The 13,777-nt window shown below is 39.2% G+C and overlaps 1 protein-coding gene across 1 annotated transcript in view; it reads left to right on the top strand.

The window, feature by feature from the left end:
- The window catches only part of Nln (neurolysin), a 130,316-nt gene extending 121,389 nt beyond the window's left edge, over positions 1-8,927 (top strand). Inside the window, exon 13 of the mRNA XM_004862867.3 lies at positions 8,054-8,927. Within this exon, the coding sequence (XP_004862924.1) occupies positions 8,054-8,188 (135 nt within the window). The 3' untranslated portion in view covers positions 8,189-8,927. The remainder of the gene's footprint in view (positions 1-8,053) is intronic.
- Positions 8,928-13,777: the final 4,850 nt, after the last annotated feature.

Below are 13,777 nucleotides of genomic sequence, written 5' to 3'. Positions count from 1 at the left end.
AAAGATCCCAGCAACTTGGAGCTGTTTCATGGTGATGTTAAAAAATTTTCAGCTTTACTAAAATTCTGGACTCAACAGTGCAGTCTATTATATGCTTTATGCTATGAGTCTGGCTTTAATCCCTTTCTTTTGACTTCGTTTTCCTTTCCTTTTAAATGTTGTGAAGTATCCTGTCAGTCCTTGCTGTCACAGCAATAGTGGACCTGGCTCCGTCCAAAAGCCAAGAAGCTCTTTGAACTCCACCCCTCACTGCAGGGACAGATACTAGAACCATTGCTTCTCATAATGTACTGTTTGTTTTTGTGGGTTGCTTTGTTTTGCTTTAGAGATATTTACTCTAACACCTGATTTAAAGATTTTAAATACCCAGGGTTGGTGGCACAGGCCTACAATCCCTGTACTCTAGAAAGCTGCAGCAGGAGGATTGCAAGCCCAGTTCAAGCCCAGTCTGTGTGACTTAGCAATTAACAAGACCCTCTTCCAAAACAAAATATTAAAAAAGGGCTGGAGATGTAGCTCAATGTGAAGGCCCCTAGTTAATCCCCCCAGTACCATAAAAGGGGGGTCAAATACATTTTAAAGATTTTTGTGATAGTGACCCTGTTCTGCCAAAAAAAAAAAAGCTTAGATTATTACACTTGTGTTGTAATGTATAGAAAAAGAAATATCGTTCTTCAGATCAGTAAATCACACATTATTAATTTTGTTCCATAGTCAAAGTCTTGTCATTAACTAACGCTGCAAACGATGGTATCACCTTTGGTGTTTTCAGATTTTGTGCGTTTATTTTAGTTTCAGTGGGTGGTTTCTTCCCTAGGTATAAAAATAGGAATTTTTGGTTTGGGGTTTGTTTTGGTTTTGGTTTGTTTTGGTTGGTTGTTGGGGGGGGGGGGTTGGTTTTTGGTTCTTAGGTGACAGGGTGTCACTATATGTAGCTCAGACTGACCTTCAACTCACTGTGTAGCCCAGGCTGTCATTGAACACCAGCAGTCCTCCTGCTTCAGTCTCCCAAGGGCTAAGATTACATGTACTACTACGCTTAGCTAACAGTAGCAATTTTTATGGTATAAAATAGCTTAATGCTCAATGATCTGAAGTCATGGGAATCAGAACAATCACAGTGTATCATGCAGACTATGTTGTCTCAGGGCCTCACCCTCCCTAATATGTGTTTGCATCATTTTGAGAAGAGAGCAGGATGGCCCTTCAGGAGTCAGCATCTGCTATTGTTTGACCCAGGCACCAGAGGCTGCAGGCTGGGAGATTTTTATGAACATTATTAGTCTTGCAACACAGCAGCGTATATCCAGGCCTTCTTTTAGAACCTCTTGCCATCCTACAAACCCCAAGGTCTGCTCTGAGAACCAGATCAGATCATAGCAAGGAGAACTGTAGCCTAAAAGTATGCTACCTGTGTTTTTATGTATAAGTTTTACATTATTCTTCATAGTAAATAGATACATTTTAACTGTTTCATTGGTTTATTAAATGTTACCAAAAGTCTTTGTTTTTAGTAAAACATGGAGAAGTTGTCTCATTATCAGTCATAACTTCTCTTAACTTTTTTTTTTTTTTTGATACCGGGGATCAAACTTGGGACCTTACGCTTACGAGACAGGCGCCAGAACCACTGAGCTAAATCCTTAGCCCCTCTTAACTTTTGAGATTAACACTTTTCTAGCAAGCCCTAGAAACTCTTTCAGGATATCTTCAAGGTCACCAAATGTAATTTCAAAATCCAGCAGGTAATCATAGGGTTGAAAAACTGGGAGCATTTTAACTAGGGCCATTTCTTTTTATAAGGCAGCTTCATTGTGGGAAAATTTCCTAAGAGATAATAGACATTGTGGATTCAGTGGCAATTATACTGTTAAGTTAAATTATCTTCCTCTTCTTTTGCATTTAGAGAAATTGCTAACCTTTGTTTCCTCCACCAGTGAAGAAATAGAAGTAAATATCACTTCAGAAATAGCAAGTAAGTCAGGATAGTTAGGTGCAGCCTTTTAAGTCTGTTGTGCCCTAAGGAGATAGCTCTATCTTACATTTAGTAACATACACAGAAACATGAGGAATTATTAAATTGCCTGACTGAGGGCCGGGGATTTAGCTCAGTGGTTCTGCTGCCTGCCTTGCAAGCGCAGGGTCCTGAGTTCAATCCCCGGTACCAAAAAAAAAAAAGATTAAATTATCTGACTGAGAATGTATGCTAAAAGAATGTGAGTTAAGCATGCCAGTACTCTTTAAACAGAATCACTGTGTGTCACTAGGAGAGAATAGGGAATTTTCTCTCTTGAAGGTCCTGACAAATAGATCCAGTTCTCATCTCCACTTCCACTCTCCTGATCTACCACTCATCAGCTGATTGTTCTGGTAGCTCCACCTTTTCTAACAGCCTGGGATGTTTTGCCTGATTTAATGAATGATGGAAGGAGATGAGATTGATTTTTCCGGAATGAATATTTACAAATACCTAAATCTTGAATCCCAACCAAGTAGAAGCTGTTTTTTCTCCTTTTGTATTCCTCCAGCCCTTCTTTGTGTTCCTCTTAGATCTCTAATACTCTACCTTATAAGTTACATATTTATTTCCTCTTCTATGTAATAAGATCTTTGTTTCTTTGTTTCTTTGTTTCTTTGTTTTTTGGTACCAGGGGATGGAACTCAGGACCTTGGGCTTGCAAGGCAGGCAGCGGGCACCACTGAGCTAAATCCCCGGCCCAGTAATAAGATATTTGTAAAAGGAAGTATTTTATTCACCTTTGTTTCCCCAGTGTTTCACTGTGGTGCTATCCCAGTAATACATATTCCTACCCAGAGTACTTTTCTCATCTCCCTCCCCATAAGAAAAGGTTTATCCTGCTGTCTTCACAAACTGGAATTCTATTCAAGGTTTCCAGGGGCCTCTTCCAATCAGACAATAATTTCTACTACTCTTCTTGTTTCCATCTCCTTGACTACCTGCACCAACCTTTCCTTCTCTCCCTCCTGTGTTATTGTCAAAGATATTTTTTTCCCTCCCACGCTCTCCCCACCCTCATAGAAAACAAAGGGTGTGTTGTGGGAAGGAAGTTACAGGCTTGGGAGGAAAGGTTTCAAAGTCCAGTTCTAAAGCAGCCTGGTGAGAGCTTGTTAGGTGCCTGTCCTTGGCCAGTGCTCCCATACCCATTGCCTGCTACTCAGAGTCAGCCAGACGAGCCTGGTTCTGTTCCCTTGTGTCGGAAGGTTGAGAGGCAGTGGGAGCTCACAGGTGCCGCCTCAGAGATGCTGCAGGTAGCAGGAGACCCAGTCTGTTTCCCATTTATGTTTTCATTACTGAATTTGGATAATTATGACTCCTGTTAAAACACTACCTCCAAATATTCATGTTCTTAGATAAAATGAGTGCCTTGTCTCTCCTACTTAATAAACTACTGAATTATACATTCTGTTTCTTACTAATAGTGGAGATGAAGTTTCTCATGCTTTTCTCTAAGGGAAGCAAAAGTAATTTTAAGGGAAGTGTCAAACCATTAATGCATTTATTTCCCTGAACTATATGTGAGTAACTAACTGCATTTGGGGGCAGTGTGAGAGGAAAGGAAAAGAAAAGAGGGATAAGATTTACTGAATATCAGCTGGACATGGTGGTTCACACCTGTAATCCCAGAACTTTGGAGGACTGGGGCAGGAGAATTACAAATTCAACCCCAGCCTGGGCAACTTAGTGACTTAGTGAGATCTTTCTTAAAATAAAAAGGTCTAGAAATGTAGCTCAGTGTAAAGGTCCTAGATACAATCTGCAGTACTGCAGGGGGAGAAAAGATTTATTAAATACCGCTGTATGCCAGCTATTATACTAGACAGTGGGCAAAGGACTGAAATAGCTTACATGCCCAGAGGTAGGCTTTATTTCCATTTTACAAATAAGGAGACTTAGGTGCAAGATCACATAGCTGAGGTCAAGGAAAAATTCAAACTTGGTCCTGACTCCAGAGCTCCTGGTCTTGCTATAGAAATCATCAGTATTGGAGATCCTTCAGGATTCAAAACCAGAAGTGACTGAAACTGATTTTTCTTCATGGGAGGATTTACAGCAGTTGTTAATGCGTGCCCATCCTCTGAAGGATGTTAGTAATCAGAAAATGTTATTGTCTTAGGGCTTCTCTTCCTGCTTTCCTCCCAGTTAAAGTTTCTTTATTGCGTAAACAAAGTTGCATAACTTATGGCAAATACTCCTTCCACCTGTGGCAGATGTCTCCCAGACTGTATTCTCCCACCCACAAAAGCTGGTACCCTTCTAAAACACAAAAATTCACTTAATTGCTTTTTTCCTTACCAAGAGCAACATTCTATTAACAAAATGGCTCACAGAGTCTTCTCAAAACTTCATTGCAAAGGAAATGAAACTATTAAAAGACTGTTGCTCTGTAATTCAGGAAATTGAATCAGCTTGTTTGGAGCCATAAGCAGAGGAAGACTTGAGCTGTACTGAGCTACATAATATGAGACTAAACAGTGCCCTGCTCTGAAAGAACTCTACCATGCAGAGGAGTCATGAGCTGTCGCTATACAGGACCACATAAATCTTCAAATGTTTCCTTATCTTTACCCCCTAAAATTACAATTCTTCACATAAGATGAGAATACTTTGATATTAGCATTTGGAGTGATTTTTTAATGTTTTATTTAGCTTTTCACTGCAGTTCACATAATATTTGTGGAAATATATCATTTAATAAAGTATATATAATGTACAGGCCTTGAGCATGAAGAATTTCTGCAGGTAAATAATTAAGCTTGGGTGATAGATACATGAAGTTTCATTATATTATTGCCTCTACTGCTAATACATGTTTTCCCTGATAAACAATTTAAAATATTCTCTGTGTTCTTCCTATACTGCTGCACCCATCGAACCCAGTGTTTCCTTGCTCCACCCACCAATTTAAGATGCCAGTCAAATTTAGACACATTGAGCACGAAAGAAAGGGAAAGGTTGGACTTAAGAACTCTGATATACTCCTTCTATGACATGAATAGTCATACTCATATTTTAGATTCTGAATTGCTGTAAGAAAAGAAATATTGCTGCAGACTACATAAGAAATGACACTGTGTGGGTGGGTGTATTTGTTGTGTTTTCCCTAAAGCTAACTAATCTAGCTCCAAATCTTCATCCCCAGAGTTTTAAGGAGGTTCAGTATCAGTGACTACAGATCCTCTTGTTTTTAAGAAAATCTGTCCAAAACTTACAGATAAGACAACAAGATTGGTATGTGCATTTTCCATGTTGAACTAGAACACTTAGAAGCACTCTTAGAGATCTTTAGCTTCAGACCCTAGACCAGTGGTGGCAAACCTATGGCACACTGCCACAGGGGGCATGCAGAGCCCTCCCTGTTGGCACATGAGCCAAGTTGCCCCAGCAGCTGAGCATCAGATAATGATAGTCTTTTCTAAACTAAAACCTCAGAATTCAGGTGTAATTGCACGATTGGCACTCTGATAAATAAGTGGGTTTGGGGTTGCAGTTTGGACACTCAGTCTCTAAAAGGTTCCCTATCACCGACCTAGACCCATGCAATATGGTAGTCACATGTGGTCACTGAGACTTGAAATAAGGCTGGTGCAACTGGAGAACATATTGAAATGATAACATTGTAGATACAGTGGTTGGTTGGTTGGCTTATTGATTGGTGGAAATGGGGTTTTAACTGTTGGCCCAGGCTGGCCTCAAACTTGTGGGCCTAAGTGATTCTCCCACTTCATCCTACCAAAGTGATGGGACTACAGGGGTGTACCACCTACCCTGGTTTTTGCCGAGGTTTAAATAAAATGTTATATCAAAATTTGGAGCCTTTCTTCTCACTGGGCGTGGTGGCGCATGCCTGTAGTTCCAGCACTTGGGAGGATTGCCATGAGTTCAAGCCCAGCCTGAACTAATAGTGAGACCCTGACTCAAAAATAAATAAATACATAAATAAATAAATAAAAATATTTTTTTATAATTGGGAAGGCAAGGAGGATAGGGGGAGTAAAAAAATCAAAATGCAATATGTATATGTATCAAATGCCCAAGCTGACTGTGATCACTATGTATCATAAGTGTGTCCTAATAAAATAAAATTACAGATTAATTTCACAGCTATGCATGCTAACACATGCCTGTAATTCAAGCACCCCAGGGAGGCTGAGGCAGGAGGATCACACATTCAAGCCCAGCCTTAACTAAGCAATTTAGAAAGAGCCTGTCTCAAATTTTTTTTAAAAAGAGGGGATGGGCGTAGGGATATAGCCCAGTAAGAAGGGCCTGGGTTCAATCCCCAAGTACCACCAAAAGTAAAATTAAAAAGTTTATTTCATTTTTTGATTTTTAACTTTTTTAAATGTGGCTAGCAGGAAATGTGTAAGGTTGTATACATACCTCTTTTTTTTTTTTAGAGCAGTACTACGGATTGCACCCACTGCCTTTGCATGTGGCTACATCCCCATCCTCTTTTGAGACAGGGTCTTGCCAACTCACTAAGTTACCTAGGCAGGGCTCAAGCTTGCTATTTTCCTGCCTCAGCCTTCCAGCATGCTAGGATTACAGGCGTGCACCACCATGCCAACTTCGTATTATATTTCTATTGGAGTTATGGAAAGGTAACTAATGTTTGACTATTTACTTCTGACCAGTGTCCAGACGATAAAATTAAATGTTAGCTGTAAATGATTTCCATTTAAAACCAAGAGGCAACTCCAAAAGTTTTGATTTTATGACTCTGTGAAGTATTAAATAATTTTATATATAATTTGATGGATTTAGTTTATGTTTTATTTGCCTTAACACTTTACATTTATCTCTAATGATTGCACCAAGCAGAATCTTGTTGTAAGTTAAAAGTTGGATTCCGTCAGTTTCTGGCAATTCTCTAGCTCTTCATGTACTCAAAAAGATGATTAATCCTGTTGGTGAAAAGATATAATGGACATAAACTTAAGTGGCACTCTGAACTACTTATTTTATTTGAAATTATGTTTGATTGACTTATCTTGCTTCCCTAAAGGGCGGAGAAAGGGCAGTGAAAAATATGGAATAATGCTGGTACCAAGTAACAACTTTTCTTTCACTTTATCTGCTCATATGTTTATGTAAGCAAGGGCAGAGAAACTTTGATGTTTTAAAATTCCAGACTTCATTCCCAAAGACAACATTGCCAAGGTCCTCATTTCTAGTACTGACCCCAAGGAAATGCCTCAGCTTGCACTGTGGGGCTAGTGCCATTCTTTCTACCTCCACTCATAAGAAGAAGGGTGGTTGTTTTGGTTTTGGTTTTTTAAATGTGCCCCTCATTAAAACAGCTGAAGCCATTTGACAGTAGCTATGCTGCTGTTTTCCCGGTACACAGAATCACTGTTTGGAACCTCTTGGAACAATTGTTCTGCTAACCCTTTTGAAAATGTATTTGAGGGCCAGAGATTTAGCTCAGTGGCTCTGCCACCTTCCTCGAAAGGGCAAGGTCCCAAGTTCGATCCCCAATACCAAAACAAAAAAGAAGGAAAATGTATTTGAGGGCTGGGCGTGGTGGCATATGTTTGTAATCCCAGCACTCGGGAGGCTGAGGCAGGAGGATCACCACAAGTTTGAGGCTACATAGTGAGTTCAAGGCCAGCCTGAACTACATAGCAAGACCCTGTCAAAAGAGAGAGAGAGAAAAAGAGAGAGAGAGAAGGAAGGAAGGAAAAATAAATGTATTTGAGGTGGAATACCAAATAGGAACATGCTATGTATTCCATTTGTCTATGTTTGCTTATCTGTTTGTCCCATGTTTTCAGCTCACTACTGAAAGTAGAAGACAAAACAAGGCAGTAATAAATGACAGAGCAGAAGACTTTAGGTTTAAGCTCCAAATCTCTTAGCTACCTAAATAAATAAATACTAAAGAGCTATAGTGTTGGCAGAAGAGAACATCTAGACTAGTAAAGCTGAAGTTCCTTTTTCTTCACCTCTACCAGCTTTGATTTTTGTGTCTAGAGATTTGGAGAACTGCTATGACCATGAATTATTAAGCATGATGTTTTATTTTGTCAGGTTGGAATGAAATACAGAAACCTGATCCTGAAACCTGGGGGATCTCTGGACGGCATGGAAATGCTCCAGAATTTCTTGAAACGTGAGCCAAACCAAAAAGCGTTCCTAATGAGTCGAGGCCTGCATGCTCCGTAAGCTGGAATCTTTGGTAGCCGTCCATGTCTGGAGGACAAGTCGACATCACCATGTGTTACTGGCCTGGAAACTGAAGGGAATTTTTTGCATATGAAAACTTAGATTGCTATCGACTGCCTTTTGTTTTTCACTTTTAAAAAATTATACAGATGTAAATGGAATTACAAATACTGTGACCTAAGAAAAGACCCACTAGAAAATAATTGTACTATAAAATTTCATAAAAATGGATTTGATTTCTTTTGATAAAAGCTTCATATGAATGTAATTTGATTTTTTTACTATTATAATGTAGATAATATAATGTAAGAGGGCTAAGAATTTTTAAATTAAATCATATACATGATATAATTTGATCCTTCTTATATCTTGAAGTTTTGTACTTGGGATTTCTGGACTGATAAATGAATCATCACATTCCTCTGGTAAATGTTTTCTTGGAGCCCTGTGTCAACTTTGATCTTCCGTCCTGCAGCAGGGTGTGACCTCTCTTTCACCTGCATACCTCAAGGCCAAGAAGCATGTGCCTCAGTAACGTGTTTGTCTTCATATACTGGGCCTCATGATTCCCAGCTTTCAGCCACACTTAAATTATATTTCTCTGTTTGAGTTTGGGTTTTTTTTTCCCTGAAGTTCAGTTACAGTGTACCAAAGTTTTGTTTTGTTTTAGTTTTAACTGAACTAGCCTAATGTATATTACAAGTCTTTGTATCTTGTATTAAAGGATTTGTGTTACAGACTTGATTCCATTTCAGCATAACAGATTGTCAATCTGGTGTAGCTGCCAATTAGAACACTAAAGTAACCCCGGGTGTCTTTTTTCATTCTCATTTCTAATAAGGAGTAATGACTGCCTCCTTTACTAACCACCTCCCCCAAAATGATAGGTAGATATGTCTTACAGTGCCATAGGAGGACAGCTGATGCTAATATGGAATGTTTATATAAAGAGTTCAGAAATTCCAAAAGAGGAGCCAGGCATTGTGGCATACGCCTGTAATCCTAGCATTCAGGAAGCTGAGGCAGGAGGATCACCATGAGTTTGAGGCTCACCTGGGCTACATAGTGAGTTCAAGGCCAGCCTAGAATACATAGAAAGACACTGTCTCAAAAAGAAAAAAGAAAAAAATAATCCAGAGAAGAGTGGATTCAGGCGGAGAGTTTAGGACAGCCGCTCCAAAGTATTATGTGAATGCTGAAACTCACCTCTGGGGAAGAGGCTCTTCAGTAGCCTATTTTTTCTGGTTATTTTTATTTGAAGCAACCCTTTGGATCTCTCTTTAACTCTCTTTACTTTGGTCCTAACGTCTACAGCAGACCATTAAACTCATAGTACTTATTTTTCCTGTACTAGAAAATCAAGACAAAATAATTTAAAAAATAATTTTATAATAAACTTTGTTTGCAGTGCGAGGGATGGAACCCAGGGCCTTGTATGTGCTAGCCATTGCTCTACCAGTTACACCCCTATCCCCCCTCCCCAAATAAACTTTGTATGCTGCGTAGTTCATCCAGACACATAGTTTACCAAGACACACCTGAGGTATGACTTTGCTGGCCAGGAACAAAATTACAACCTTTTTATGCTTTAGTCCAAATGGACTTTGTATTAAATAAAACTTTATTACACTGCATAATAAAGTTAGAGACAGCAATGAAAATACGAGCTATAGTAACATGAAAGGAATTCCAAGATTATTATTGCCACGCAGATACCTTAAACATCCACATGAAATCCTACCCTCCCGTTTGAGACAAATTACCTGGCCCTTCTCCCTCCCATACCTAACCCAGTGTCACTGTCCCCAAAGCTATTTTTGTGGTGGTCACCCACACCTCAGACTCTTGTTTTTCTCTTTCCAATTTAAAACAAACAAACTCTTCACCTTTTTCTGTTGCCCCGTGTGTCTTTTCACAATAACTGGCATTTTAAATCTTGTTTTTTAAGAAAACTAAAAATTGGTGTGGTGGGCCAGGGATTTAGCTCAATGGTTCTGCCGCCTGCCTCGCAAACACAAGGTACCGAGTTCAGTCCCCAGTACCAAAAAATAATTAATTCAAAAATAAATAAACAACAATTGGTGTGGAAAAGGCAGCAAATAAAAGTTACATTATTGTCCCCCAGCATGAACTCACATTTCTCTCATACTTTAATGTTAAAACTGAAAGATGTGGGCCGGGGATTTAGCTCAGTAGTTCTGCCGCTTGCCTCGCAAGCACAAGGACCAGAGTTGGATTCCTGGTACCAAAAGAAAACAAAGAAACTTTGCTGTTTAAGGGCCGGGGATTTAGCTCAGTGGTTTCGCCGCCTGCTGCGCAAGCACAAGGACCCAAATTCAATCCTTGGTACAAAAAAAAAAAAAAAAAGGTGGAGATCAAAAACACATTTTTTTTTAGGCCACCTCTTATATTTAAAATCTACTGAAAAACTGCAATACAATCAAATACCCATTTACAAAATATTCACTAGCATAATTCAGAAATAATGACTTCCCCCATCAGAGCAGCTATCACTGAAATACTTTGTGCTAGTCAGCTTATAGTCATTGTTACAAAGTACCTGATTATAACAACTTAAAGGAGGGAAAATTTATCTTTGGCTCAGTTTGAGGGTTTTCAGCCCATGATCAACTGGCTGTGTTGCTTTCAGGCCTGTGGTGAGGCAGAAGGAAGAGCCTGGAGGAAAGGAGAGGAAGGGGCTGGGGATCAGACACTCCCTAAGGTCACGCCCCTCTACCCCATGACCTGCTCCTGGGCTCACCTCCAGTTTCTTTTGCCTCCAATAATGCCATCGAATTATGCTCTCATCAGTGGTTTAATCCACCTAATGAAGTTAGAGCCCTCAGGATCCAATCACTTCTCCAAAAACCTATCAGCTGGCAACCAAGCCTTTAGCCCATGAGTTTGGGAGGATATTTCAAATCCAAACCATAACACTGTAAATGGAAGATAACTATAGAAATTGTAATTGGGCAAACATACTTGGTTTATTTGATTTCATTTTTTTTTCAGGCATTGTTTATTATATTGCTACGGGCAAGTCTTAAAACATCTTTTGCTAATGTATAATAGGCATGATCCCTTAAAGGTTTGGTTTTAAGATGCTACAGAGAAGAAAAGGTCCTGATGTTATACCACCTGAAGTATATTTTTCCCCTCTAGTAATAAATACTACTGCATGTTACCTAGATACTTAAAAATGATCTGAGTTATCACCAAAGCTACTTAGATCAAGGTCTTGCCTTTCTAAGGCAATAGGATGAAAGATGGATGTTTGTTGCTCTGTAGACAAGAAACTGCATTGTGTTGACCAAATTTGAGAGAAAAGCATTCTTCAAAGAAAAATTACCGCTATGTTTTTTGTACTTGCAAATGCCTTAACTAGTAGGGAATAAATTTTCTACTTTACCATTTTGGCTTTAGTTTTTGGGTATGAATTAAAGGTCAGTGGAGATCCTGCTTCCCCAGTGGATCAGCTGGTTTGTGTATGACTGTTTTTTCATTCTCTGTTGTACACAAGTAGAATTTTCCATACTCCAAGGAAATTGCATTAAAAAGTGCATCAAAATACTGTCTTAGTTTGGCTTGCTGTAACAAAATACCACAGACTAGGTGGCTAAAAGCAGATATTTAAAAGCCAGGTGTGGTAGTGGTTGACTGTAGTTCCAGATCTTTGTAAGGCTAAAGTGGGAAGATCATTTGAACCCAGGAGTTAGGTCAGCCTAGGCAACATAGCAAGCACCCCCTCCAAAAAAAAAATTTTTTTTTTTGGTGCTGAGACAATTTGAAATTAAATTAGACACATTTGATTGCCAGGTAAAAACAGGCAAAACCTTACTAGAAAATGGTACTTAGGAAAGGAACACAAAAGCCTTTTAAGAGTGTATTGATGGGGGGGCGGGGGAGAATAGCTCAATGTTAGAGCATTTGCCTAGCATGTACAAGGGCCTGGATTTGATCCCCAGCACCACACACACAGAAAAGGAAAGTATGTGTCCAAATCAAAAGGATAATCCCTCTGGGCTCCAGGGTGGTTAGATCAATCACAGTTGGAACACTGTGTTCAAGCAGACTTTAGCCAAGCATTACAGAGCTGTAAGGACCAGGAACAAGATGATGCATTTGAAAATGTTTTGAAGGAAACATACACAACAATTAAGGAATTCAGTCTGGAGAGTACAATTCAGAAGTACAAATAATTGTTTTCAAATACTTGGACAATATGGGAGAAAGAATTGGCTAATTTCTGGCTTCAGAAGTCAGAGCTTAGTATGTGGTTGGAAAAAGGGAGGCTTTAGTTGAGTATGAGGAGCAAGTTTGTAATGATTATTGTTGACTGGGAATACATTTTATGGCTGTTAGTATTCTTAAATAGCCTGTAGCTGCCAGAAGTGTTACCGAGAGGAATCTTCCCTTGGGTAGTTATTGGTGTCAGATCAGCTTTGAGATTTCCTTATATGACGTTCAACTGAAAAATATCACTCCCAGAAACATTCATAGGCTGGGTCTTAGGAAAGTTGTTAAGATGGTTGCAGCACCTTCATTCTGCAGGGAGAGCATTCAGTTTAATAAGTGTTGTCTTAATCATCTGTAGTCAGCCAGTACTTATCCAGAAGTTCTGTCTCCTTATGGATAATCTGGGAACTGGGGGTGGGAGACTAACAGCTGTACGGCCAGAATAAAGCCAATTGCTCTTATAAAATGAATATAGGTTCATTTTCTTCCCTTAAAGAATTTACAGTTGCTCTCTGCTCATCCCACCCACTACTGTCTTCATCATACGTACCGAGAGGCAAAAATTCAAACACTCAAGTTTATCAGGATACCCTCTACCATATTGTGATCTCTTTGAGTCATGACTGTCCCTTGTGCTTCACAGTCCTTGACTGTCAGTGCATAGTTAATAAAGGTTAATAAATAATACTTTCTTTAAAGTTACTTTTTGCTCAGGGCATGGTGACACATCTGTAATCCCAGGGAGGCTGAAGCAAGAGGAACACCAGTTTGAGGCCAGTCTGGGCTACATAAGGAGTTCAAGGGCAGCCTGGATTATATAGTGAGACTATGTCTCAAAAAAATAAAAATTATAAATAAAATTACTATAAAATGCATTTTTCTACAATAACTGCAAAATACCTAATTTATAGGTGAATCTGAAACTATAGGATTGGGAATATAGCTTAGTCTTAGTGGTAGTGTGCTTTCCTAGCATATGTGAGGCCATATTCAATCCCTAGCACCATAAAAATTTTTTATAAATGATATAGAATCTATTCATCCCAGCCAGGGGCAGATTTCTGCATGAAAAAAGGACCTTTTCCTTAACCAAAAATTTCTACATGAAGATGAAAGAAGCATGGTTTTTATAAGAGAAAAACATGGAAGCCAGATTTCATGCCTGTAATCTCAGGACTCTGGGAGGCTAAAGCAGGAGAATCACAAGTTTAAACCAGTCTGGGCAATTGAGCAATTCAGCTAGACCCTGTCTCAAAATAAGGCATAGAGTTGTAGCTCAGTGTGAAGACCCTGGGTTCAATACTCAGTACTTAAAAAACAAAAATAGAGATTGAATATGTTTATAAAGATTTC

Source organism: Heterocephalus glaber, unplaced genomic scaffold (genome assembly GCF_053883595.1).
Source record: "Heterocephalus glaber isolate CG9 unplaced genomic scaffold, H.glaber_assembly_v1.0 deba00001543, whole genome shotgun sequence".
Lineage (NCBI taxonomy): Eukaryota > Metazoa > Chordata > Mammalia > Rodentia > Bathyergidae > Heterocephalus > Heterocephalus glaber.
The sequence above is the reverse complement of the archived record's forward strand: the minus strand, read 5'-3'. Positions and strand labels throughout refer to the sequence as shown.